General features: G+C 44.3%; 1 protein-coding gene across 1 annotated transcript in view; it reads left to right on the top strand.

Moving 5' to 3' along the window:
- Positions 1 to 27817, top strand: part of Glb1 (galactosidase beta 1) — a 105090-nt gene that overhangs the window by 29885 nt on the left and 47388 nt on the right. Inside the window, exons 5-9 of the mRNA XM_070006499.1 lie at positions 1216 to 1310; positions 9943 to 10123; positions 15953 to 16011; positions 19792 to 19913; positions 19996 to 20036. Coding sequence (XP_069862600.1) covers positions 1216 to 1310; positions 9943 to 10123; positions 15953 to 16011; positions 19792 to 19913; positions 19996 to 20036 — 498 coding nt within the window. The remainder of the gene's footprint in view (positions 1 to 1215; positions 1311 to 9942; positions 10124 to 15952; positions 16012 to 19791; positions 19914 to 19995; positions 20037 to 27817) is intronic.

Genomic DNA, 27817 nt, shown 5'->3' with positions numbered 1-27817 from the left:
TTGGAGATAAGAGTCTTATGGACTTTCCTGCCCATGTTGGCTTTGAACCTCAATCCTCAGATCTCGGCCTCCTGAGTAGCTAGGATTAAGGCGTGAGCCACCAGCACCCAGCTAAGGCTGAAACTCTTATCACTTGAGTCATGTCTCTACTTCTGGCTTTTTGCTGATTAATTGTAGATAAAAGTCTTTTGGATTTATCTGCCTATGCTGGCTTTGAACCAGGCTCAGCCAGGGCCAGTTCAGAAGAAGCATGAGCCACTGGCACTTGGTTTTTCTTATCTTTTTAAATAGAGAGGGGCGTGGCTGGGAAGGTGGCTCAGTGGTAGAGTGCTTTCCTTGCATGCGTGAGGCCCTGGGTTCGATTCCTCAGCACCACATAAGCAAAAAGAAAAAAGCTGGAAGTGGTGCTGTGGCTCAAGTGGTAGAGCACTAGCCTTGAGCTGAAGAGCTGAGGGACAGTTCCCAGGCTCAGAGTTCAGGCCCCATGACCGGACCCAAAAAATAAAAAAATAAAAAATAAAATAAAATAAAATGGCACACAAATTTAGTGAGTAAGGCGAGGTCTACCTTTTCCGGGAGAGGCTGGGAAGGGATGTGAAGGGTATACAAAGGAGGAGGCTACAATGCTTGATAAGAAATGTACTCATTAACTTGCCCATGTAATTGTAACCCCTCTGTACAGTATGTTCACAATAAAAAAATAAAAAATATATAAAAAAATAAATAAATAGAGAGGGGCTTTGAAGGTGGCTCAGTGGTAAGTGCTTGCCTTGCATGCATGAGGCCCTGGGTTTGATCCACAGCACCACATAGGCAGAAAAAGCCAGAAATGGCACTGTGGCTCAAGCAGTAAAGTGCTAGTCTTGAGCTGAAGAGCTGAGGGACAGCGCCCAGGCCCAGAGTTCAGGCCCCATGACTGGCAAAAAAAAAAAAAAAAAAAAAAATAGAGATTATTTTAGCTCTAAACCCTGAACAGTCAGAAATTCCTATTTCACTGAATTGCTGTTTCCTGAAGACTCCATTTCTCTTGGGGATGGTGGAGATTATTGTAATAGTGGATGATATGAAGTTTATTCTATGGAAAATTAGTTCATTTTTAAAAATTAATTAATTAATTAATTTTTTTGGGTCCGGTCGTGGGGCCTGCACTCTGGGCCTGGGCACTGTCTTGGTTCTGAAAGTATATTAAGGCGTCACACCAATCTTGTTTTCTAGATTACCTCAAAGCTGTGGATAAGTGGTTGGGAGTCCTTCTGCCTAAGATGAGGCCTCTTCTCTATCAGAATGGAGGACCGATTATAACAGTGCAGGTAAATGTGGAACTGAGCTAAGGGGTGGGTTTCCATCCTCTATACTGTATACATGATAGATGTGGACACACACCGTGTCAATCTGTTACTTGAAGAGGAGATGCTATGGATGATGCTTTTACTTAAATACTTTAATATATCATATTTTGATTTTTTTTAATAAAAAGGGGGTTCAGTATGACATTTCCATAAATGCATACAAGAGAACTACCACCCGCACCCTTTCTGTCACTCTCCTCTATCTCTCACTCCTCTTAAAGTAATTTCAGCTGGTTTCATCATTTTATTCTCATATGCACAAGTAAACTACTCTGACAGTGTTTTTGTCCTCTTTACTCTCTTCATTCGCCCTTCATGCTTCAGAAGCTGATTCCCTTCCCTCAGCAGAGCTGGTTTTCCTCTCTTATCATTCTCTTTTCTAGTATATACTAATTGTACCAAGAATATTCTCATGTACGTATATTATATCTTAATCAGAATAATCCCCTTGATTTCTTTCTCTCTCCCATTCTGCCACTTCCTATTGTTTAACAGCTTTTAATGACATTTTCTTGTTTTTTGGGGGAGGAAGGGGTGTTGTTTTTGATTGTGGGGCTTAAACTCTAGGCCTGGGTACTGTCCCTGAATTCTTCAGCTCAAGGCAAAGTGCTCTACCACTTAAGCCACAGTGCCACTTCTCATTTTCTGGTGGTTAATTAGAGATAAGAATCTCACAGACTAGCCGGGCGCTGGTGGCTCACGCCTGTAATCCTAGCTACTCAGGAGGCTGAGATCTGAGGATCTCGGTTCAAAGCCAGCCCGGGCAGGAAAGACCGTGAGACTCCTATCTCCAATAAACCACCAGAAAACCAGAAGTGGCACTATAGCTCAAGTGGTAGAGCGCTCGCCTTGAGCTGAAGAGCTAAGGGACAGCACTCAGGCCCAGAGTTCAAGCCCCACGACTGACAAAAAAAAAAGAATCTCACAAACTTTCTTGCCTGGGCTGACTTTGAACTGCGATCCTCAGATCGCAGCCTCCTGAATAGCTAGGAATACAGGTGTGAGCCATTGACGCCAGGCTAAATTTATCAAATGAATAGTTGGCAAAGATACTCTTTCACTCTGTGGATTGTTTCTTGGCTTGGATAATTACTTCTTTTGCTGTGCAGAAGCATTTTAATTTGATGCAGTTCATTTTGTTCATTCTTGCTTTCATTTTCTGGGCAAGTAGAGTCTTAATATTCAGAAAATAATTACCTGTGCTTATTTGATCTAGAATTTTCCTGTAGTAATTTCAGAGTTTCAGATGTTACATTTAGATATTTGATCCATTTGGAGCTGATTTTTGTACAAGGTAAGAGATAAGGTTCTAGTTTCAATCTCCTGCATGTAGATAAACAGTTTTGCCAGAACCATTTGTTAAAGAGGGTATCTTTTCTCCAATGTATGTTTTTGGCTCCTTTATTAAAAATTAGGTGGCTGAAGCTGTGTGTTTCTGTTTCTGGGTCTTCTGTTCCATTAATCTTCATATTTGTTTTTGTGCCAGTACCAGATTCTTTTTGTTATTATGGCTCTATAGTATAATTTGAAATCTGGTATTGTAATACCTCCTGTGTTGCTGAGGCTGAGATCTGAGGTTCACAATTTGAAGCCTGCCTGGGCAGGAAAATCCATGAATACTAGCTTTGAGCTCCAATGTGCAGGGACAGCACCTAGGCCCTGAGTTCAAGACCCAGGACCAACACACACACACACACAAAGAGTTTGTGTCTTACTGTATTGCCCACTTGGCCCTTAGCTCCTGAGTTTGAGCTCTATCTGCCTCAACAGGAGGATCCTGAGCAGCTGGGACTACAGGAGTTCACTGCAATGTCTAGTTCTTTTTTCTTTTCTTGTCGGTTGTGGGGCTTGAACTCTGGGTCTGGGCCCTGTCCCTGAGCAATTAGCTCAAGGCTAGTGTTCTACCACTTGAGCCACAGCACCACTTCCAGTTTTCTGGTGGTTAACTGGAGATAAGAGTCTCACAAATGTTCCTGCCCAGGCTGGCTTTGAACTTCAGTCCTCAGATCTCAGCCTCTTAAGTAGCTAGGATTATAGGCATGAACCACTGGCACCCAGCTCTAGTTCTTATAGTATACTTATTTAATGATATCCAGCTCTGTCCTGGATGCTGAAAACTGCTATTGGAGGAATTCAAGATGAAGTGATTTGGCCACGCCCACCCAGTTGTCATGTGGCAGTCAGGATTTCATGCTATTTCCGCAGATCTCAGGATCTCTTTCTTGCTCTCCTTTTTTTTTTTTTTTTTTTTTTTTTTTGGTCTGTTGTGGGGCTTGAACTCTGGGCTTGGGCACTGTCCCTTAGCTTTTTCACTCAAGGATAGCACTCTACCACTTGAGCCACATCTCCACTTTTGCCTTTTTGGTGGTTAATTGGAGATAGGAATCTCACAGATTATCTTGCCCAGGCTAGCTTCAAACCACGATCTTCACATCTCAGCCTCCTGAGTATCTAGTATTACAGATGTGAGCCACTGACGCCGCACTTCCTGGTTTTTCATTGAAAAAGTTTGTTAAACACTAGAAAAATTGGTGTTCTTCTGAATCTCATTGTGACTTTTCTGTGAGTCTTGCCTTTTTCTGTTTGTGTTCATTTTTCCCACTCTCAGCCCTAACATTTGCACAACTCTATTTTTTTACTAATTGGCAGTGATGTAAAACTTGAGTTTGGTCGTCATTGCTTTGCTAGCTTTTTGAGGACTAAGCAGAGGCTAGGTACTATACAAAGGTCTTTTCCTGAATTGACTCAGTTAAACCTCATAACAACTCAGCAAAGTAGGTGTTACAACCTCTCCAGATGAGAAACCCTTGTACAGGTGGAGTCCCATGGACAGGAAGTGGCAGAGCTCAGATTTGCATGCAGCCAATAGAGACCTCTGATGCTTATGACCATGACTTTAAGCTGTTTTTTTTGTTGTTGTTGTTTTTGTTTTTTGGTACCAGTCCTGGAGCTTGAACTTGGGCCCTGGACATTGGTCCTGAAGGTTTTTTTTTAAATATAATTTTATGGTTATTATTAAGACATTGTACAGAGGGATTCCCATTTCACAATTCAGGTAATACATATCTCTCTTTCGGACACTATCACCCCTTCCTTCACTTTCCCCCAGGGTCTCCCTCCTGTCCCTGCCCACAAGATGCAGTTTCTACTTGGTGTGTAATGAATATCTTGATTGCATTTGTTCACTATTCCTCCTCCCTTTTCTGTAACCGCTTTCCCTTTGCTCCCCTCATAAGAAGCAGAAAAAAAAAAACCTAACCCACCCATGTTTCTGTTTCCCGGAATTTGTTTCAATAGATAATATTTTATATGTTCAGGAACCTTTGGGTTCCTCCCCTACCAGTATCCTCTGTATGTAAATGCCTGGGGTCATGTTTAGGTTATCACATGTGTGCTGCTCATCTCTTTGAGTTTGGCTTACCCCACTCAACATGATTTGTTCTAGGTCCATCTGTTTCCCCACAAATGACAGAAATATTATTCTTTCTAATGGACGGCCCTGAGGTTTTCTTGCTCAAGGCTGCTCTGCTACTTGAGCCTCAGCTCTCCACTTCTGGAATTTTTTAATAGTTAATTAGAGATAAGACTTTCTGCCCAGGCTGGCTTCAAGCTGTGGTCCTCATATCTCAGCCTCTTGGGTAGCTAGGATTACAGGCATGCTGCTGGGCTTTGTTTTGTAAATGTTTCTCTCCCCCCCTTTTCTCTTTTTTTCTCTTCCCCACTCTCTCCTTCTCTCCCTCTCTCCCTCCTCCCTTCTCTCTCTCCTCCTTTCTCCCCTCCCCTTTCTCCTCTCCTTATAATAAATAAATGTCCATGTATTCATTAGAAGCCACTTTGTGTTTGGTTGGTAATAGATAAATATAATGAACAGGTAGGGTTATGGGAAGGAAACCAAGGCTGGTGGCAGAAAAGGACATAGGTATAGAGGCTCTGGCTCACTTAGTTTCTAGAATTGACCCTCAAATTTAGCTCTGAATTTCTTGGCAGTCAAATGATAAAGGACAGCATAGTCATTTATGTAGCTCTTAAAAGGGAGAGGAGGCGTGAAGAAAATGAGGGAAAAAAGAACCTTACCAGAATTTGCAAAGCTTTTCTTAACACGCATCTCAATGATTTCAAAGGAACTTTCATGAGACAAGGGTGTCAGCAAAAATTACCCAAGGTAGAGTTTTCTACTCTGTGTGTATCAAATACCTCCTTTTTATTTTTTAGTTTTTGGCTGGTCATGGGCTTGGACTCAGGGCCTGGGCACGGTCCCTGGGCTTTTCCGCTCTACCACTTTGAGCCACAGTTCCACTTTCGGTTTTTTGGTGGTTAATTGGGGATAAGAGTCTCATGGACTTTCCTGCCTGGGCTGGCTTTGAATCATGATCCTCATATCTCTGCCTCTTGAGGAGCTAGGATTATAGGCATGAGCCACCAGTGCCTGACTCTCCAACCCTTTTGACTTACAGTTTTTCCATTAGGGTCTTGCATATTTTCCTGGGTTGGCCCAGACTACAACCCTCCTATTTATGCCTCCTCTTGGGTGAAAGGTTCAGACCACCCACACCCACACCCAGCTTTTTCTAACCTTTTCTACAGGCTAGCTTTTTTTTTTTTGAGGGGGGTGGGGAAGGGCCTGGTCGTGGGGCCTGAACTCTGGGCCTGGGTGCTGTCCCTCAGCTCTTCAGCTCAAGGCTAGCGCTCTACCACTTGAGCCACAGCGCCACTTGCGGCTTTTTTTTTTTTTTTTTTTTGCTTATGTGGTGCTGAGGAATCGAATCCAGAGGCTCATGTATGCAAGGCAAGCGCTCTACCACTGAGCCACCTTCCCAGCCCTACAGGATAGCTTTAAACCTCAGTTCTCCTGATCTGTGCCCTCAGAGTAGTTGGGATTTCTGGTATGAGCCACTGCACCCAGCCTGCAGGTTGAAATTTTATTCTTAGACAAAAAAAAACTTATATGAAGTTATGAAATACAGCACAATTACATAAATGAGCACTCTAATGAATTGTTGTAACATAAGGAACCATATAACACCACCTAAGGAAAAGAAATAGCACCCTAAAAGGTTCCCAAGTATCTTTGATCATACTTCATTTTGTTCCCCTATCCTGGCTTTGGTGGAAATAGTAGTTTATAGTCTAATCTCAAGAGTTTTTGAGGTTTCCACTGAGTATTGGATGGTGTATTTTTCAGTATCACATTTCTTTCATACATTATATTTCTTTTTTTTTTTTTTTTTTGGTCCGGTTGTGGGGTCTGAACTCTGGGCCTGGGCGTTGTACCTCAGCTCTTCAGCTCAAGGCTAGCGCTCTACCACTTGAGCCACAGTGCCACTTCCGGCTTTTTTCTTTTCGCTTATGTGGTGCTGAGAAATCGAACCCAGGGCCTCATGCATGCAAGGCAAGCGCTCTACCACTGAGCCACCTTCCCAGCCCCTCATACATTATATTTCTAAGGTTCTTTGTTGTAGTAGTAGTAGTGGGTAAATCTGGAAGTTCATTTTATTAAAGAGCAATGTTTCTTTTACTGAATTTTTCCTTTTTCTCCCTAAGAAACTTTCTTAGGTTTTATTTTCTTATTGCTTTTCCTTCCATTCTCTCATGGAAATGTGATATCTGAGATAGTGTAAGATTGTTTATGTATATATACCCAAATTATCTTGTATATAAACACATACCTGTGTTTTATATATAAAGAAAATAGATGCCAGAAACTGGTGGCTCATATCTATAGATCTAGCTACTCAGAAGGCTGAGATCTAAGCATCTCAGTATGAAGGCAGCCCAGGCAGAAAAGTCTGAGGGACTTACTTCCAATTAGCCAGCAAAAAACCAGATTAGAGGCATGGTTCAAGTAGTAGAGCACCAGCCATGAGCAAGAAAGCCAAGCAAGAACATGAGGTCTTGAGTTCATGCTCTTGGTATTCATTCAGTGCACGGAACGATATTTAGCAGTGTCCCTGGCCTCAATCCATTTTGTGCCATTAGCACCATTCCCTCTGGGTCATCACTGTGGTGACGACCCAAATGTTTCTGGACATTGCAGGATGTCCCCTATCAGAAGGATGGAGGAGAGCTGGTTTAAATCCTGATGTTATTAAGCTCAAGCCAGGTGTTGATTATGGAGAACAAAGCCAGAAATACCCTGGGTCTTTGACAGCTGAAGATAAGTCAAATCATGGTGCATTTATATCTTGCATTTGCCCTCCTTACTACCTACCTTGGATAATTTGAGTAATAGGTAAAGAACGCAGTGTTATTATAACTGGTATAAATATACACCATTTTGAGGAAAGAAGATGCTATGTATATTATGTAAACTTGGAGGGCTATCTACTAAAATGCTTACAATGGTTATCCATTAGAAATAGCTTGAGATGTTGAAGTGACACACAGGAATAGAGACTAATTAGGAACTCATTAAGGCAAAGTTTACTTTTTCAGAGCTATGGCCATTAGCCAAAAACCTGGCAAGTGAGCACACAGAGCAGGCAGGCTGCTCCCTTTTTATCCCTAACACGGCAGGCCCTGCCCCTCTGCTCACATCGGATGAGCTCAGGCTCACAATCTGCAAAAAGATGTAGCTTAATTAACAGTACATAAGTAAAATTCAAGGAGCTTCTAATAGAGTGTCCTATTTAAAGTACAGCAGGAAAAGGATGTATGTAACTAAAATACAACTAGTAAGGGCCAAGCCAAAACAGGTACCCTTCAGAAAAACAGTTCTCTCAAGATTAACAGAAAGCTAATTACTTTCATAACTAAGTCACTTTTCTTACAAATGGAATTAGTGGGTGATTTTATTTTATTTTTTTTTCAGTTGTGGGGCTTGAACTCAGGGCCTGGGCAATGTCCCTGAACTTTTTTTGCTCAAGGCTAGTGTTCGACCACTTTGACCCACAAGTAACCACATCTAGTTTTCTGGTGGTTAATTGGAGATAAAAGTCTCACGGACTTTCCTGCCTGCTGGCTTTGGACTATGATCCTCATATTTCAGCCTCCTGAGTAGCTAGGATTACAGGTGTGAGCCATCAGCACCTGGTTGATGGTTTTTTTTTTTTTAATTTAAATTTTATTTATTTTTTGTCAGTCATGGGGCTTGAACTCTGGGCCTAGAAGCTGTCTCTCAGCTCTTCAGTTCAAGGCTAGTGCCCTACCACTTTAACCACAGTGCCAGTTCCAGTTTTCTGGTGGTTTATTGGTGATAAGAGTCTTATGGACTTTCCTGCCCCAGCTGGCTTTGAACCTTGATCCTCAGATCTCAGCTAGGATTATACCCATAAGCCACCAACACCTGGCTGATGATTTTTGTTTGTTTGTTTGTTTGTTTTTGTTTTTGGCTGGTCATAGGGCCTGAACTCTGGGCCTGGGCACTGTCCCTTACCTCTTCAGCTCAAGACTAGCGCTCTACCACTCGAGCCATAGCGCCACTTCTGGCTTTTTCTGCTTATGTGGTGCTGAGGAATCGAGCGCAGGACCTCATGCATGCAAGGCAAGCAGTCTACCACTGAGCCACCTTCCCAGCTCCTGATGATTTTTTTTTCTAACATTTTCTTTTCTATATAGCATGGAAAGGTATTATCTATGTAAGATCAAAGTATCTGTTATTACTGAAGAGAATATCATTATAATCTAAAGCTAATTTGGTGGTTCACTTGTCTGTCAGTAGGAAGGATTCATGGAGGGTCAATTTCCATGCTGAATTGCTTTTCTGGAAAAAAATGAGTTTTGGCCAGGTGCCAGTGGCTGACACCTGTATTCCTAGCTATTCAGGAGGCTGAGATCTGAGGATCACGGTTCAAAGCCAGCCAGGGCAGGAAAGTCCGTGAGACTTTTTTTTTTTTGTCGGTCGTGGGGCTTGAACTCTGGGCCTGGGCGCTGTCCCTCAGCTCTTCAGCTCAAGGCGAGCGCTCTACCACTTGAGCTACAGCGCCACTTCCGGTTTTCTGGTGGTTTATTGGAGATAGGAGTCTCACAGTCTCTCCTGCCCGGGCTGGCTTTGAACCGAGATCCTCAGATCTCAGCCTCCTGAGTAGCTAGGATTACAGGCTTGAGCCACCAGCACCCGGCTAGTCCGTGAGACTCTTATCTCCAACTAACCACCATAAAACCGGAAGTAGAGCTGTGGCTCAAGTGGTAGAGTGCTTGCCTTGAGCTGAAGAGCTCAAGGACAACGCCCAGGCCCAAAGTTCAAGCCTCACAACCAACCAAAAAAAAAAAAAGTTTTGATGTCTCAGCAGAGACTCTCCTGGCTTCCTGGGGATCATGAGGTCTTGTCATTTCAGCAAGTGTCAGGAATGTTTCCCAAAAAGTTTGCATCAGGCCAGGTACCAGTGGCTTGAACCTATAATCCTAGCTATTAAGGAGGCCTTGATCTGAGAATCTCCGTTTGAAGCCATGAGACTCTCATCTCCAGTTAACCAGCAAAAAGCTGGAAATGGAGTGGTGAGTCAAGTGGTAGAGTACCATCCTTGAATGAAAAAGCTAAGGACCAGCATCCAGGCATGAATTCAAGTTCAGTATTGGGGGAAATAAAAAGAAAAGCTTTTATTAGAATGTCTACATGAGACTTACTGTTTTCCCTCTTCCCTTTTTAAATTTGCAGGTTGAAAATGAATATGGCTCCTACTTTGCCTGTGATTATGACTATTTGCGTTTCCTGCAAAACCGCTTCCTCTACTACTTGGGTAAAGATGTGCTACTGTTCACCACTGATGGAGCAAATGAAAATTACCTGCATTGTGGTACCCTACAGGGCCTCTACGCCACAGTGGATTTTGGAGCAGGTCAGTGTTTGTATAGTAACTAGAAAATGCAGCTTATAGCTGGGCACTAATGGTTCATATCTGTAATTCTAGATACTCAGGGGCTGAGATCTGAGGATTGTGGTCCAAAGCCAGCCTGGACAGGAAAGTCTTTGAGAATCTTATCTCCATAACCACCAGAAACCCAGAAGTGGCTCTGCAACTCAAAGTGGTAGAGCACTAGCCTTGAATGAAAAAGCTCAGGGTCAGTACCCAGTCCCTGAGTTCAAGCCCCACGACCAACCAAAAAAAAAAAAGGAACAAAGAAAAAGAAAACGCAGCTTACACTTGGTCACTGTGGGCAGCAGCTATTGTTTTAAGTGGCATGAGCAGATTCAGTGCGATCACTCAGATTTTTTTTTATCAAGTGCGCTCATCTATTACTGTAACAAAATACCTGGGACAATCCACTTAAAAAGAGGGAAGATTCATTTTTGGCTCACACAGTTTTTTTTAATTATTATTATCTTTAAGTAGTTGTACAAAGAAGTTCCCATTCTACAAAACAGTATATGAGTACAAAGTGTCTGACAACATTGTCACCCTCTCCTAACCCATCCCTTCTCTCACTTGTTTTCTTTAATTGAGATTAGGTGATTACCTAAATTTCACATATTTCACAGTATTGTGGAATAGTGATACTTAGTTAAAGTCACAAACACATTCCAACCCTCACAAGGCAAACTGTCACCATCATGGTCCATACAGTCTGTGAATTCTATGAGCTTTGACAATACAAGTCATTTTTTCCACATCAGGTGATGTTTACATTTCTTTCCTTCTGCTTAGTGTAGGCTGTTCCCACTTATTCTGTTCCTCCTCCTGGCTTCCATTTGTGTGGCTCACACCGTTTTAAAGGTTTCAGTCCATAATTGTGCTGTAGCATTTTGATTCAGGATATATTTAGCTTGGGAGTGAAAGAGGAGGAAGAGACCAGGCTCCCATAATCCTCTTCAGAGACAGTGCCTCCAGTAACCTAACACCTTTTACTAGACCCCACATGTTTGTGTGTGTGTGTATGAGATTGTGACTATACTGGGGCTTGAACTCCGAGGCTGATTGCTGTCCCTAGCTTTTTCACTCAAGACTGATGCTCTATCACTTGAACCACAGCCCTACTTGGAATCTTTTGAAGATAAGACTCTTGGCTGGCTTGGAACCTTGATCCTCAAACTCAGCCTCCTGAGTAGCTAGGCTTACAGGGGTGAACCACCAGTGCCCAGCTTAGGCCCATATCTTAAAACTTCCTCTGTCTACAAGTAGCATCATGAACTTTTGGGGGATATTTAAGATCTAAACTGCAGCATCAATCAACAAGTAAAATGGAGTCATTATACCCCTTATTTGCAGAAGGTTATCTTATGTCTACCTGTAGGAGGGGAGTTTCTAGTGTGTCTTGATGTCCACACAGGTGCAGCTAGCCTGGACTCTGGTGTATCTTCTCTCAGTGGTTGGGCTGTCTAGACAGGATGAAGAAGGGGCTGAGCAGTCCCAGGAAGACTTCACTGTCCCCCCCCCACACCCCCACCCTGCCTTCTCCTCTTTGCTTTCCTCTCCCATGTCCTGCCTTTCCATCCCCTCCCCTCCATGTGCTCTCCTCCCAAGTACTCCTGAGTGCTCCCTTCCCCTCCCCTCCATCCCCTTCCTTCTCTCCCCTCCCCTCTCTCGCCCTTCCCTGCCCTCCTCTCCTTTCCTGTCCATTCTCTTCTCTCCTCCCATCTTCTGTCGCCCCTTTCCCTACTACTCAGCTTTCCCTGTCTCCCATCTTGGCAGGATTCTCAGGGCCATGTTGTAGCCTTCGCAAATTTTGAAGTCAGCCACTGACTGGTATTAATGGCCTGTGAGCTGAGCCCCGCTCTTAAGATATTTGTCAGGGGTGGGCACTGGTGGCTCACACTTATAACCCTGTCTACTCAGGAGGCAGAGATCTGAAAATCAAGGTTCGAAGCCAGCCAGGATAGGAAAGTCTATGACAGACACTCTTATTTCCAATAAATAACAGAAAAAAGCTGGAGGTGGAGCTGTGGCCTCAGTGATAGAGTGCTAACCTTGAGCAAAAGGACAGGGACAGTGCTCAGGCCCAGAGTTCAAGCCCCATGACTAAAAAAAAACCCGAGATATTTGTCAGGTAAATATCTTTTTGCATAACTCAGAGCTGCAGCATTTGCCAGATGCGAGGGCAGTTGTCCTGTCAGATGTAAGATTCAACAAATAAAATGTTCTGAATGGGCAGGCTGTGAATGTTTTTGGCTGTTAAAAAAAGAGAGAGAGGACTGGGAAGGTGGCTCAGTGGTAAAGCGCTTACCTCGCATGCATGAGGCCTTGGGTTTGATTTCTCAGCACCACATAAGTAGAAAAAAACCTGAAGTGGTGCTGTGGCTCAAGTGGTAGAGCACTAGCACTAGCACTAGAGCTGAAGAGCTGAGGGGCAGTGCCCAGGCCCAGAGTTCAGCCCCTGTGACCAACAAAAGAGAGAGGGGAGGGGGCGAGTTAACGGATCCTTTGTTTAGACTCAGAGCAGCGTTCCTGAAGGATGTGACAGGCCAAGGCCAGGGGATGATCCTGAAGGGGCTCCTATACCGGACTTCATTTGTTTATTTATTTTGCCATTGAAGGGCATTATGGAGAAAATGATAATCTTTTAAAGTTTGTAGCCTGTCGTATTAGTGATTTGTGTGTATGTGGCTTCCTGCTTGCTAGGCAAATGTTCTACCACTGGAGTCATACTCCTTGTGCTTTTGCTTTTTTGGTGTGTGTGTACCAGTACTGGGCAAATGAGTTTAGGGCCTGGACTCGGTCGCTTAGCTTTTACACTCCAGGCTAGCACTCTACCATTTGAGTCACAGCTCCACATCCAGCTTTTTTTTGTGATTAATTAGAAATAAGACTCTCATGTACTTTCCTGCCCAAGCTACCTTGAACCAAGCTCTTCAGTTCTCAGCCTCTTGAATAGCTAGATTATAGGTATAGCCATTGGCACCTTGTTCCTTTTGCTTTTAGTTTATCAAATAGGGTTCCCACTGACTTCTTCAGTTTGGCCTCTAATTTTAATCCTTCGTCTTGGTCTTTGAGTAGCTGGGATTACGGAATGCACTATATTATTCCTATATTCCTATATTATACTTTGTAAAGAATCTCCTGTCCTCAACACAAATTTAGAAGCAAAAGACCCTCATGGCTGATATAATTTTACATGGCTCAGAAAAAAGTATGTAGAAAGCAGGGCTGATAAAATAAATGTGGCAGCCAGATGCTAGTGGCTCACTCCTGAGATCTGAGATTTGAGGATTGCAGTTCAAAGCCAGACTAGGCAAGAAAGGCCATGAGGCTCCTATCTCCAATTAGTCACGTAAAACAAAACAAAACAAAACAGAAGTCCTGGAGTGAAAAAGTTAAGGGACAGCACTCAGCCCCTGTGTTCAAGCCCCATGACGGTGCTAGTACGCACAAGGCCTCCCTGGATTCTATCCTCGGTATACCCCGCAAAATAAAAGACCAGCTCTGCAAGTTGCATAAAGATTTTGCTGTACCTGGAGGGATAAGACACTCAAACCCATTGCATCTCTCTGAAGGGACTGCAGAAGACAGAGTTTGAGAATTAGAAATTTCTTGTGTGTGTGTATGTGTGTGTGTGTGTGTGTGTGTGTGTGTGTGTGTGTACATGTACATACACGCATGTGCCAGTACTGGCACCTGAACTCAATGTCTGTGCTTTCTCCCTTGGCTTATTTCACTTAAGGCTGTTGCTCTACCATTTGTGCCACACCTTCACTTCCTGAAATTATGGTGTGTGTGTGTGTGTGTGTGTGTGTGTGTGTGTGTGTGTGTGTGTGTGTGTGTGTGTGTGTGTGTGTACACATGCATGCGTGTATGTCCTGGGGCTTGAACTCAGGGCCTGGGCGCTGTCCCTGAGCTAGCACTCTACCACTTGAGCCACAACTCTACTTTTGGCTTTTTTTTGGTGGTTGTTTGGCAATTAAGAGTCTCACAGACTTTCTTGCCCAGGCTGGCTTCTAACCCTGATTCTTATATCTATGCCTCCCAAGTAGCTAGGACTTACAGATATGAGCCATCAGTGCTCGGCTTGAAATTACATTTTTGTGGAGAGCCTTCCATAAAAGAGATGAGAACAACTAACATGAAGTGATTTGAGTATTTCTAGAACCATCCATTGGTCAATGCTGGTGGTGACCTAGCTCATCTACCCAGCTGCAGATGAGTGGTGTGCCTGTTTCCTCCTGCATATCTCCTCTCAAAGTGAAAAAGCTTAGCATATTTCTGTTGAGATGCACAAACTGAAGATGATTGTGAGTGTGACTATTGCTGTTTAGAAGAAGAAAGAGGGTACTGTGGCATCCCGGTGCCTGGGGCAGTCATGCTCTGTCTGAGGTCATGCCAGCGTCACTTGTAAGAGGAGGAGGAGTCCTGCCCAATAAGGTACAGTTAGATCTTGAGTGGCTATTCTGAGTACCATGTATCAAGCTATCCAGTACTTAATATCAAGGAACTCTACTAGGTATCTGTGGCTCATGCCTGAATCCTAGCTACAGAGGAAGTGGAGATCCAGAAGATGACAGTTCAAAGCCAGCCCAGGCTGAGAAAAGTCTGCCTCATGACTCCATCTCCATTTAGCAAAATACCAGACCAGAGGCATGGCTCAAGTGATAGAACACAAGAAAGCAAGTCAAGTGAGTGAAACCCTGAATTCAAAGCCTGATACCAGGAGGAAGAAGAAGGAAAGAAGGAACAGAAGGAGGGAAGGAAAGAAGGAAGGAGAGAGAGACCAACAGAGACAGGGAAAATGTGACTTTGTAGTAAATGCAGTTCTTCTGCTCCTTCACGATCAGCACTTTTTGTTGTTGTTGTTGGTGGTGGTGGTCATCATCATTGGGCTTGAACTCGGCCTGAGTGCTGTCCCTGAGCATTTCAGCTCAAGGCAAGTACTCTCCCACTTGAACCACAGCACCACTTCCAGTTTTCTGGTGGTTCACTGGAGATAAGAGTCTCGCTGACTTTGCTGCCTGGGTTGGCTTTGAATTGCCGTTCTCAGATCTCAGCCTCCTGAGTAGCTAGGATTACAGGCATGAGCCACTGGTGCCCAGCCTCCCTGAGCTTTTTTGCTCAAAGCTAGCACACACTCCACCACTTTGAGCAACAGTGCCACTTCCCGTTTTCTGGTAGTTAATTGGAGGTAAGAGTCTCATGGACTTCCCTGTCTGGGCTGGCTTTAAACTGCAATCCTTAGATCTCAGCTTCCTGAGTAGCTAGGATTGAAGGAATGAACCGCCACCAGTGCCTAGCTCTCTTCCAACTTTTTGATTGTTAATTGGAGATAAGAGTCTTTTGGACTTGTCTTCCTACATTGGCTTGAACCACTGATCCTTAGGTTTAATCTACCAGCATCGAGCTTAAGATTCCACCTCTTAATACTGTCATATTGGGGCTGGGAAGGTGACTCAGTGGTAGAGTGCTTGCCTTGCATGCCTAAGGCCCTGGGTTCGATTCCTCAGCACCACATAGGCAAAAAGAAAAAAGCCGGAAGTGGCGCTGTGGCTCAAGTGGGTAGAGTGCTAGCCTTGAGCTGAAGAGCTGAGGGACAGTGCCCAGGCCCAGAGTTCAGGCCCCACGACAGGATCCCCCCCCCCCAAAAATGCTGTCATATTAGAGATGAGATTCCAAATTACGAATTTTGAGTGGTTGGTGCAATTTCACCCATAGCAGGGTATTAGCTCAAGTCCCATGGAGGTCCTTGTTGCTTAACTTCCTGCCATTCTGATAGCTGACCTTTCCTTTCCTCCTTTTACTTTTCAGACAGCAACGTCACAGAGGCTTTCCTATTCCAGAGGAATGTTGAGCCCCAAGGACCTTTGGTGAGAATTGGGATACGGGCTGGAGACTGTTGCTGGTTCAAGAGAGACATAGTACATCCTTCATTTGTCTGGCTGTGGGATCAGCATATGCATAGAAGGATGATATAACTTTCTGGACTCATAGATAACAGCAGAAACAACCCAGTGAATTGAAACCAAAGCCAGATTAACATGAGTGGACCAGGCAAATCCCACAAGTGGTCCTAGTGTCCCAATGTACAATGAGTCACAGGTGCATATATCACTTTGCACAGGCCAGGAGTGGCTAGGTTGTGATCTGGTTCAGATCTTCTTTCTTTCTTTCTTTCTTTCTTTCTTTCTTTCTTTCTTTCTTTCTTTCTTTCTTTCTTTCTTTCTTTCTTTCTCTCTCTCTCTCTCTCTCTCTCTCTCTCTCTCTCTCTCTCTCTCTTTCTTGTCATGGGTCTTGAGCTCAGGGTCTGGGCACTGTCTGAGCTTTTTCACTCAAGGTTAGTGCTCTATACTTTGAGCCACATCACCACTTCCACTTTTCTGGTGGTTAATGGGAGATAAGAGTCTCACAGATTTTCTTGTGCAGGTTGGCTTTGAACCATGATCCTCAGATCTCAGCTTCCTGAGTAGCTAGGATTACAGGCGTAAGCCATTGGTGCCCAGCAAGTTGTATGTATCTTTGAGAGCTCTTTGTGGCAGAACGTGTCCACTTTTCAAGTATTTATGAATTACTTAGGGATCTGATTAAAATATGCTGTTCACTCTGCCAAGTCTGAATGGAGCCGTGACAACTGCATTTTCAGGCAGCCAGGTGGTACTGGGGATGTAGCTTGCCCACTGCCCTGTAGTGGGCTTGCTGGCACATTGTGGAGCTACTGGGAAGAGGAGATTGTGGCAGGGGAGATTGTGTGAATGTTTTGAAGCCCTTCCCCCACTCTACCCCCCCCCCTTTTTTTTTCTTTTGTGCTGGTTCTATACTGGGGCTCAAGGTCTTAAGCTCCTGTTTAGATTTTTCTCTCAAGGATGAAATAACACCTCCACTTCTGCTTTAAAAAAAAATTATTATTGTGAGGTGGTATTTAGAGGGGTTACAGTTACATCAGGCAGGTATAGAGTACATTTCTTTTTTAACAATGTCTCCCCTTCCCTCGCTCTCTCTCTCTCCCAGTTTTCCCTTCCTTCTCTGCCAATAAGTTGTATAGTTTGTTTTCAACATAGTTTCTAATGAGTACCACTGCTGTATTTATCTACCTTCCATTTCTGTGCCCCCTCCTTACCTTCCCAAAGACAGCTAACAAACAAAAGGATAAGAAGACAAAAAGAAAAAAATGCTCATTTCCATTTTCTGGATTTCATTGTGATAATTATTATTTTGTATGATCAGATGCATTTCTGGCTTTTTGTTGTTTAATTGGAAGGTAAGAGTATCACAGACTTTCCTGCCCCAGCCGGCTTTGACCGCAGTCATCAGATCTCAGCTTCCTGAATAGCTAGAATTATAGGCATGAGCCACTGGTGCTTAGCAGGCCCTTTCCTTCTTCAGCGTGGTTGCTGTTATTCATTCAGCACCTGTGTGCAAGCCTTGTTTACAAACAGCCTTTTCTCATCCACTCTTTGCTTTGTGAGCTGGGCCGAGCCTGTACACACAGATTTTGGGTGGAGCTATTTCCTGGAACCTGCATCATCCATGTTTCTCTCTCTCCACCCCCTCCCAGAACAATAGAAATTAAATTGTTCTTACCATTCCAGTAAGCAAATGAACTTGGACAAGGGGTCTTCATTCTATAAGTCAGCCTGAGATCTGAAAAAATCTGTGTTCAAACTAATGATGAATGGTATGAAAACAGCAATTTGGAGCTGACTGTGTGTGTGTGTGTGTGTGTGTGTGTGTGTGTGTGTGTGTGTGTGTGTGTGTGTGTGTGTGTGTGTGTGTGTGTGTGTGTGTGTGTGTGTGTGTGTGTGTGTGTGTGTGTGTGTGTGTGTGTGTGTGTGTGTGCCAGCCAATACTAGGGCTTGTTCAACTCAGGGCCTGGGCACTGTCCCTGAGCTGTTTTCTCAAGGCTAGCAACTCTACTACTTGAGCCATGGCACCACTTCCAGCTTTTTCTGTTTATGTGGTACTAAGGAACCCAGGACTTCCTGCCTGCAAGCACTCTACCACTAAGCCACATTCCCAGCCCTGGAGCTGATTATTTTATACAATCTTTTGCCCAAGTAAACTTTTCTACTGGGGAACTTCTACCAAAATAGATGTAGTGAAACCTTTTAGGAATAAAGGTGTTGATTAAAATGGAAAAATTAAGTCTCCCGGGTATGGATAGAGCTTGATGGCTTACATTTTTAGCAAACAGCAAGATCGTATGGGGTAGGTGTTGCTGAGCACCCTGAGGTGGGCTTGCTAGCACCCTGCTCCTTCCAGTAATGAGCAACCCCTCAGTATCCACAGGCATTGGTTCCAGAACTTCTCCTCAGGAAAAAATCAGTTGGTGCTCAAGACCGTTATTAAAATGGAGCAGATATTTACATTTGACCTACAGGCATCTTCTAGTATACTTTAAATAATCTCCAGGAAACAAAATACTATGTAAATGCTATGTGAATTTAGAGTTACTGTTTATTTTGTCTTCTTCTAAATTTTTTTTTGGGGGTCCGATCGTGGGGCCTGAACTCTGGGCCTGGGCGCTGTCCCTCAGCTCTTCAGCTCAAGGCTAGCGTTCTACCACTTGAGGGCCTCACATCCTTGCTTGGCTTTTTTTTTGTTTAAGGCTGGTGCTCTATCACATCAGCCATGGCTTCACTTCAGGTTTTTTGCTGGTTAATTGGAGGTAAAAGATATTCATGGACTTGTCTGCCTGGTATGATTTTGAACTGTGATCCTCAGATCTCAGCCTCCCAAGGAGCTAGGATTATAGCTGTGAGCCAACAGTGCCCAATTTCCAGATTTTTGTTTTTGTTTGGTCAATTGTGGGGCTTGAACTCAGAGCTTGGGTGCTGTCCCTGAGCCTCTTTGTGCTCAAGGCTAGCTCTCTACCACATGTGCCAGTACACTACGTCTGTTTTTTTATTTTATTTATTTATTTATTGTCAGTTGTAGGTCTTGAACTCTGGGCCTGGGCATTGTCTCTCAGCTCGTCAGCTCAAGGCAAGTGCTCTACCACTTGAGCCACAGCACCACTTCTGGTTTTTAAGTGGTTAATTGGAGACAAAAGTCTCACAGGACTTTTCTGCCTGGGCTAGCTTTGAACTGCAATCCTCAGATCTCAACCTTCTGAGTAGCTAGGATTACAAGTATAAGCCACTGCTGGAGATGGAATCTCTTCTTCCTGGACTGACCTTGTACCTGAATCCTCCAGATCTCAGCCTCCTGAGTAGTTTAGGATTACATGCATGAGCCATTGACATCCAGCTTTCTCAAATAGTTTTGATCTATGTTTGATTTAATCTATGGATGAAGAGTCCATGGGTATGAGAACTGGCTGCACTTAAACTGTGAAGATGAGACCTCATGGCAAGTTGGCACCAACTCTTGGGTTAAACAGTGCATGTCAATATGCCCTTTCTGCTGTCCCTGGATGGGGCAGAAGGGGCATTACAGGAGTGCCCAAGCATCCAGAAGTCATGAGTCTGTCCTAAGCTCCATTTTCTGTTCTTGTGTGTGTGTGTGTGCGTGTGTGCGTGTGTGCGTGTATGCGAGCGTGCGCGCTGCTACTGGCTTGAACTCAGGGCATTAAGTTCTTTCTTGGCTTTTTCATTCAAGACTGGTCCTTGAACACTTCAGCCACATGCTCTACTTCCCCTTTTCTCCTGTAGATCAACTCTGAATTCTATACTGGCTGGTTAGACCACTGGGGCCAGCCTCATTCCACAGTCAGTACGGCAACTGTGGTCTCCACTCTCACTAATATCCTTTCCCGAGGGGCAAGTGTGAATTTGTAAGTATTAGATATGGGGGGAGGGCTCCCCAGCCATCTTGGCTTACAATGAAGTTCTGTGTGTTCTCTTATTTCCTTGTAGGTACATGTTTATAGGCGGGACCAATTTTGCCTATTGGAATGGTAAGAACAATTTAATATCTGTTTGTAGAAGCTATGTATGTTTCTGGTGCTTGATTTGGGGAAGTATACCTATGAACAATTATTAGACCTATGAACAATTATTTTCTTTCTTTTTTTTTTTTTCTTTTTTTTGGGCAGTCGTGGGGCTTGAACTCTGGGCTTGGGCGCTGTCCCGGTGCTCTTCAGCTCAAGGCGAGCGCTCTACCACTTGGGCCACAGTGCCACTTCTGGTTTTCTAGTGGTTTATTGGAGATAAGAGTCTCACAGACTTTCCTGCCCAGGCTGGCTTTGAACTGCAATACTCAGATCTCAGCCTCCTGAGTAGCTAGGATTACAGGTGTGAGCTACTGGCGCCCAGCTTTGAACAATTATTTTCTAAATTTGTTTTCTAAATTTTTTCATATATGAGAATTACCTATATGATTAATTTACTTCTGAGTGTCCATGGGTTATGTCCCTTTAGCTTTTTCATTCCAGACTGGTACTCTACACTTGAGTGACAGCTTTATTTTCAGCTTTTTTTGTGTATGCATTGGTTCTGGGGCTTGAACTGAGGACCTAGGCACTGTCCCTTAGCTTTTTTTTTTTTTTTTTTTGGTCAGTTGTGGGGCCTGAACTCTGGGCCTGGGCACTGTCCCTCAGCTCTTCAGCTCAAGGTTAGTGCTCTACCACTTGAGCCACAGCGCCACTTCCAGCTTTTTCTGCTGGTGGTGTGGAGGAATCAAACCCAAGGCTTCATGCATGCAAGGCTGCAAGGCAAGCACTCTACCACTGAGCCACTTTCCCAGCCCCTGTCCCTCAGCTTTTTGCTCAAGGCTGTCAACCACTAGAGCCACACCTCTGACTTTGGTTTTTGGTGGTTAATTGGAGATGAGTCTCATGAACTCTTCTAAGATCACTTTGAATCTCAATCCTCAGATCTCAGCCTTCTGGGAGCTAGAATTACAGCTGTGAACCACTGGTACCTGGCTCCATTTACTTTATTTTGGGGCCAGTCCTGGTATTTAAACTCAAGGCCTGAGTGCTGTCCCTGAGCTTTTTTGCTCAAGGCTAGAGCACTCTACATGAGCTACAGCTCCACTTCTAGCTTTTGGTGGTTAATTGGAGAGAAGAGTCACAGACTTTACTGGCTGGGTTGGCTTAGAACTACAATCCTCATATCTCAGCCTCCTGAGTAGTTAGGATTATAGGCACTTAACCTCAATTTACTTTTTTTTTTTGAATCAAGGGACATGTTGTAAGCATTGAAAAAAGCCTTACGAATACCAGAGTATCTGGGTGGAATTCACACAGACATAAACTATGACTGTGGATATTTGTGTTTTCTATCATGGTCCTGTTTTGTTGTTGTTTTTCTTTGTTTTTTTTTTTTTTTTTTTTTTTTTTTTACCAATCTTGGGGCTTGAACTCAGGGCCTAGGCAATCTCTGGAGCTTCTTTGGCTCAAGACTAACACTCTACCACCTGAGCCACAGTGCCACTTCCATCCTTTTCTGTTTATGTGGTACTGAGGAATCGAACCCAGGGTTTCATGCATCCTAGGCATGTACTCTACCACTAAGTCACATTCCCAGTCCCCCTGGATTTTTTTTAATGAATTTTTTGTTGTTGGTTGTGGTCCTGGAGCTTGAACTCAGGGCCTGGGCCTGTCCCTGAGCCTCTCTGTCCTCAAGGCTAGTTCTCTACCACTTGAACCACAGCACCACTTCCGGCTTTTTCTCTTTATGTGGTGTGAGGAATCGAACCTAGGGCTTCACACATGCTAGGCAGGCACTCTACCACTAAACCACATTCCCAGACCCCTGGTTTTTTTTTTTAATGCTTTGTTTGGCTGAGTTATGATTTGTTTATTTTGAGATATGATTTACTGTATGAAACACTGTATAATAGTATATCCTCAAAATTGTTTAACTATTATGTTAGTAATTCTGGGACATATTTGTTACACCTAAACGAATCTCATATCCTCCATGCCCATCCCTGTCAATGACCTGTCCTAAACATTCCATATAAATGAAACCATGAAATATGTAGGTTTCCAATCTGAACTTTTTCATCTAGGGGCTGGGAAGGTGGCTCAGTGGTAGAGTGCTTGCCTTGCATGCATGAGGCCCTGAGTTCTATTCCTCAGCACCAAATAAGCAGAAAAAGCTGGGAGTGGCACTGTGGCGTGAGTGGCAGAGTGCTGGCCTTGAGCTGAAGAGCTGAGGGACAGTGCCCAGGCCCAGAGTTCAGGCCCCACAACCAACAACAACAACAAAAAAGGAACACTAAAAAATGAATTATTTCATCTAGCCTAATATTTCTTTATTGTTCTTTTAGGGCCTTAGTTTTTTTGCTCATGGTTGGCATTCTACCACTTGAGCCACAGCTCCATTTCCAACTTTTTGCTGGTTAATTGGAGATCAGAATCGCTCAAGATTTGTCTGCCTATGCTAGATCTCAACCTCTGGAATATCTAGCATCACAGATGTGAGCCACCAGTGCCCAGCTAAACTAATATTCCTAAGGCTTGTCCATGTTGTAGAATGTGTTAGCACTTCAAAAATGTTTATTACTAAATACTATTTTATGATGTGGTTATACAATATTTTGTTATCCATTCATTGGTTGATAGACACGTGGGTTAATTTTACTCTGGGGCTTTGGTGAATAATGTTGTGGATGTAGGAATATAGGTGTCTGGATCTTTGCTTTTTTGGAGTTTGTCATAGGAGTGGAATTGTAGGGTTGTATGGTAACTCTGAGTTGTGATGTTTTCTAAAGTGATAGTACCACTTTACATTCCCATATCTCGAGGGAGGATATGGAAGGTTATGACAAATTCCTCAGCATTTTTATTAATTTTACAAAGGCAGATGACGTGTTGTGTATAATCATCATTCCCCACCTCTCAGCATCTGCATTTATCTCATTGAATTATTGATGATGCCAGAATGTTGTATTTTGGAAACTGTATGGGAGTGAATCTCTCAGGATCTAAAATTAGGTACTTTCAACTATTAAGAAATGGAGTTTCAAGCCAGGTGCTGGTGGCTCATGCCTGTAATCCTAGCTACTCAGGAGGCTGAGATCTGAGGCTCACAGTCTGAAGCCAGCCTGGGTAGGAAAGTCCATGAGACTCTTTATCTCCAATTAACCACCAGAAAACTGGAAATAGCGCTGTGATTCAACATGATAGAGTGCTAGTCTTGAGCAAAAGAGCTCAGGTACAGAGCCCATGCCCTGAGTTCAAACCCCATGACCAACCGCTCCCTTTTGTCTGCTATCTGTCTGGCAGAGTGAGATGGGCTAGGAGAAGCCCAGACTTACAAATGTTGCCAATGTCATTACTGTTGTCAGAGCAAAGCAGAAGAGAGTAGAAAACCCCTCACTGCTTAAAAGACAGTCTTAAAAGTGTGCTGAAGCTAGGTACTCATGGCTATACTTTTATTTTATTTTTTTTGTAGGTAGTGGGGCTTGAACTCTGGGCCTGAGCAATTTCCCTCAGCTCTTGAGCTCAAGGCAAGCACTCTACCACTTGAGCTACAGTGCCACTTCTGGTTTTCTGGTGGTTTATTGGAGATAAGAGTTTCACAGACTTTCTTGCCCGGGCTGGCTTTGAACTGCGATCCTCAGATCTCAGCCTCCTGAGTAGCTAGGATTACAGGAATGAGCCACCAGTGCCCGGCTATCATGGCTATACTTTTAATTCTGGTTACTCAGGATGCTGAGATCTAAGGTTATGGTTTGAAGCTAGTCAGTGAAGAAAAGTCCATGAGGTCTCAACTCCAATTAACCACCAACAGCCCAAAGTAAAGGTGTGCTGCCATTGTAGAGTGTGAAAAAGCCAAGTGAGAGTGCAAGGCCCTAAGCTTAAGCACCAGCCCTGGCATTCAGACAAAAAGTAGTGCACTGAGGTTGGCTATGGATGTGAGTGAGGCTTTCTGTGTGTCTAGGGTTGAGTCTGGGTGATACCTTGTTCACTTAGCAGAGGGGGCCCCACCTAGCTCAGGTGCCAGTGATGGAACTGAGGCTAATTGGTTGAAGAAGAAAGACTGGAACATTATATAACTTTACAGTGCGTGACATTATTTTTAGAAATCTTTTCTTTTTGTTGTTGTCGGTCATGGAGCTTGAACTCTGGGCCCGGGCACTGACCCTGAGCTCTTCAGCTCAAGGCAAGTGCTCTACCACTTGAGCCACAGCACCATTTCTGGTTTTCTGGTGGTTAATTGGAGGTAAGAATCTCGTGGACTTTCCTGTCTGGGCTGGCTTTGAACTTCATTCCTTAGATCTCAGTCTCCTGAGTAGTTAGGATTACAAGCATGACCCACCAGCACCTGGCTTAAAAATCTTATGGCAAAGCTGATGGCTCATGCCTGTGATCCTAGCTACCTGGGAAGTTGAGATCTGAGGATCATGGTTCAAAGGTATCCCACATAGACAAATCTGAGAGACTTTGTTCTCCGCTTAACCAGCAAAATGCCAGAAGTGGAGGTATGACTCAACTGGTAGAGCATCAGCTGTGAATGGAAAAGCTGAGTGAAAGCAAGAGGTCCTGAGTTCAAGCCCCAGGTCTACCATCCCCCTCCCCACTAATGTTACTGTTTAGTACATTCTTTTTAGAGAAGAAATTTAGACAAAATAAAACTATCACTCAGCGACACACCGGGGACTCACACCTGTAATTCAGGAGGCTGAGGTTTGAGAATCGGTGTTTAAAGCCAACCCTGAGACTTCATCTCCAATTCACAACAGGCAATAAAAGCCAAACTGGAGGTGTCGCTCACATGATAGAGTGCCAGTTCTGAGTGCAAAACAAACAAACAAACACAAACAAGCAAGAGTACAAGGTCCTGAGTTCAAACCTTAGTACCCACACCAAAAATAAAACAAAACCCATCACTCAGGAAGCAAAATCTGTCTTCACACAGCTCCTTTTCCTCCTGCCTCTACCGCGAATCCATCAGCCCTCTTTCTGCTCTATTTTCAATTAATTCTCATATCAGACTCAGATGGGCTAGAGAAGGTCAACAGCAATTGATAGATAAGAGTATCTGGGTGCACAAATACCCACATGTTTCTTGGCATAGGGTAGAACCTGGATTCAAGCTCAGGTCTCAGTTAACCAGTGCCACTGCCCTTTGCAGTCGCTGAGCCAGCCCCCGAACCAGCCCTGCTGCATTCTCTGGCCTGTCTGTCCTCCATCTGCCGTTTTTGTCCCCATATCCCGTGTCTCTGCGTGTCCACATGTGTGTGACAGCTGCCTGGGAGACCCAGGCTGTCTCCACAGTGTGGAGAATTGAGGAGCACACTGTCTCCCCCTTTCTACTGCCTTCCTGCTTGTCATCCTCTTGAACATGGACTATTTCCCCACTCTGGGCTGGTCTGGAGGCATCCACAGGAAGAAGGGTAGAACTAGATGAAAGCTTTGGTCTCCCTGCCTGATGAGGCTGAGGCCTGATGGGTTTGTTTCCAAAGCCTCACTGTTCCACTCAAGGGTGGCACCACTTGCTGAGCCTGCACTGTACTTGGCGTGACTAAAGAGCTGAGGCGCAGTCAGTCCTTGGAGGGGAGCAGGTTCAGTGCAGAGCAAGACCTGAGTGAGAACCTTCCCCGGTAGAAGCGGAGCCACAAAGAAGGTGAGCTCCCGGAGGGAGGATGTGGTTTTATGTTTCTTGATGTCTCACATGAAGGGATGTGTTTTAACCTGTGCTTCCCCTAAGGCGGGCAGACCTGTTGGCTATGACCTTGCTAAGAAGAAATGGAAGAAGATTAGTTGGTTGAGGGAGACAGGTCTTCAAAGATAGGGATTCTATGCAGAGAACTTTGACCCCCACCCCCTTAAAAAACCCCACTTTTGCCTTGATCCTTAGTCTCCCTCACTCATTACCTCCACCAATGGTAAAATCACCCTCTGTCCATCATTTGTAAACCGTCTTAAGGAATTTATTGCTAATATTGGGGTGAGCTGTCTCTTTTCTTTTTAGAATATAGACAGGGGCTCTTTATGTAAGCTAGGCTGGCCTTGAACTCCCAATCTTCCTGTCTCCACCTCTCATGTGCCAGGATTAGAGATATGTACTGCCATACCTGGCAGATCTACCTTATTTTGTGCCTCATTTAATTAATTATAAGTTAGATTGGATAAAAGATGAAACCCTAAAATCACTTTCTTGTGTTGCTGAGGGGTCTTTTGAAGTACAAGAGAAAGGTACAAAACCTTCTGGTTCCAAGCTGGCCTTACCCAGGAGGGTACCATGACCCAGGATCCTGTTAAGAATGCAGTCTCAAGCTGGGTATGGTGTGACCCATGCCTCCAGTCACCCTAGTCACTCAGTAGGTACTCAGATAAGAAAAATTGTGGTTCCAGTCCACTCTAGACAAAAAGCTTCCAAAATTCTATCTCAGCCAATACAAAGCTGGGTGCCATCTGGTTCTCTCTGCTGAATCAAGGTCTCTGGAGGTGGGCCTTAGAAACTGTGGGGTTATGAGCCAGTGGCACCAGTGGCACACGCCGGAAATCCTAGCTACTCAGGAGGCTGAGAGCCGAGGATTGCAGTTTGAAGCTAGCCCAGGCAGGAAAGTCTATGAGACTCTTATCTCTAATAAACTACTTAGAAAATGCCAGAAGTGGTGCTGTGGTTCAAGTGGTAAGTGCTAACCTTGAGTAAAAAGAAGCTCAGGGACGGTGCCTAGGCCCTGAGTTCAAGCCCCAGGACAGGCAAGAAAAAAATAAAAATAGAAATTGTGGGGGTCTCTTTCTTCCCTTCTTCCTTCCTTCCTCCCCTTTTTCTTTCTCCCTCTCTTCCCCCCTCTTTCTTTCCTTCTTTCCTTCTTTCCTTCCTTCCTTCCTTCTTTCCTTCCTTCCTTCCTTCCTTTCTTCTTCTCCCTCTCTCTCTCTCTTCCTCTTCTCCCTCTTTCTCTCTTTTTTTTCTTTCTCTCTTTCCTTGTACTGGAGATTAGGACAGGACCTTACACTGAAGTATATCCCCAGATCAAAAATTGTATCTTAACAGTCTCTCCATGTGACTCTTGTCAAGGATCAAAAATTTGATGACCTCCTACTATTACAGACAGCTTTCTGTCTGTAAACATCAGAATCAAGACCTAGTCACAGAGGATGCCTGTGCTCTAGACTCTTGGACAATGCTAGCCTTTTTGTAGGCAAGGCATTGATGCCCTTCATTGTTTTTTTTTGTGTGTTAGGTGGGTCAGGTTTCTTGGGAAACACAAGTCCAAGATGACTGTGCCCTTGGGCTGCCCTCAGGACTACATCTGTAAGACAGCATGGGAGGAAAGGTTTGCAGAGTTGGGTTGTAATGCCATTTTATGAATGGCTTTGGCCCACTGGAGGGAATTCTGAAGCCAGGATTGCCCTTTGAGGCAACTGGCTGTGTGTATGTCACTGTCCTGATCAGCTTTGGATGCAAGCTATCCCTAGGGGCTTGTAACCTAGGGGAAGGCAATTGAGCAGAGGCCACGCCCACGAGGGTCACATTTGAGAAGTGTGGGTAGCCATGCCCTGGCATTAAGGCAGTGACTGTGCCTTTGTCCTGAAGAGGGGAGCCAAGAGCGCACAGCAGCTGCCTCCTTTGTATCTGCAGATCCAAAGGCCTGCCTGTCTGCAGTCATTCCCCACGTTACTTTGCCTACTTACCTCTCAGGTTGAAGACATGAAAAAAAGACCCTGGATTAGAGGTTAATAGGGACATTTTGTCATATGCCCTGCCATGACTGGTCCTGAGATGCTAACAGATTTTGGGTGGGGGAAGGAAGATCCAGGTACTTTGCTTATCC

The sequence above is a fragment of the Dipodomys merriami genome, unplaced genomic scaffold (assembly GCF_024711535.1).
Source record: "Dipodomys merriami isolate MVZ:Mamm:240054 unplaced genomic scaffold, mDipMer1.0.p SCAF_7, whole genome shotgun sequence".
Lineage (NCBI taxonomy): Eukaryota > Metazoa > Chordata > Mammalia > Rodentia > Heteromyidae > Dipodomys > Dipodomys merriami.
Note: the sequence above shows the minus strand (reverse complement) of the source record. Positions and strands in the feature narration are given on the sequence as shown.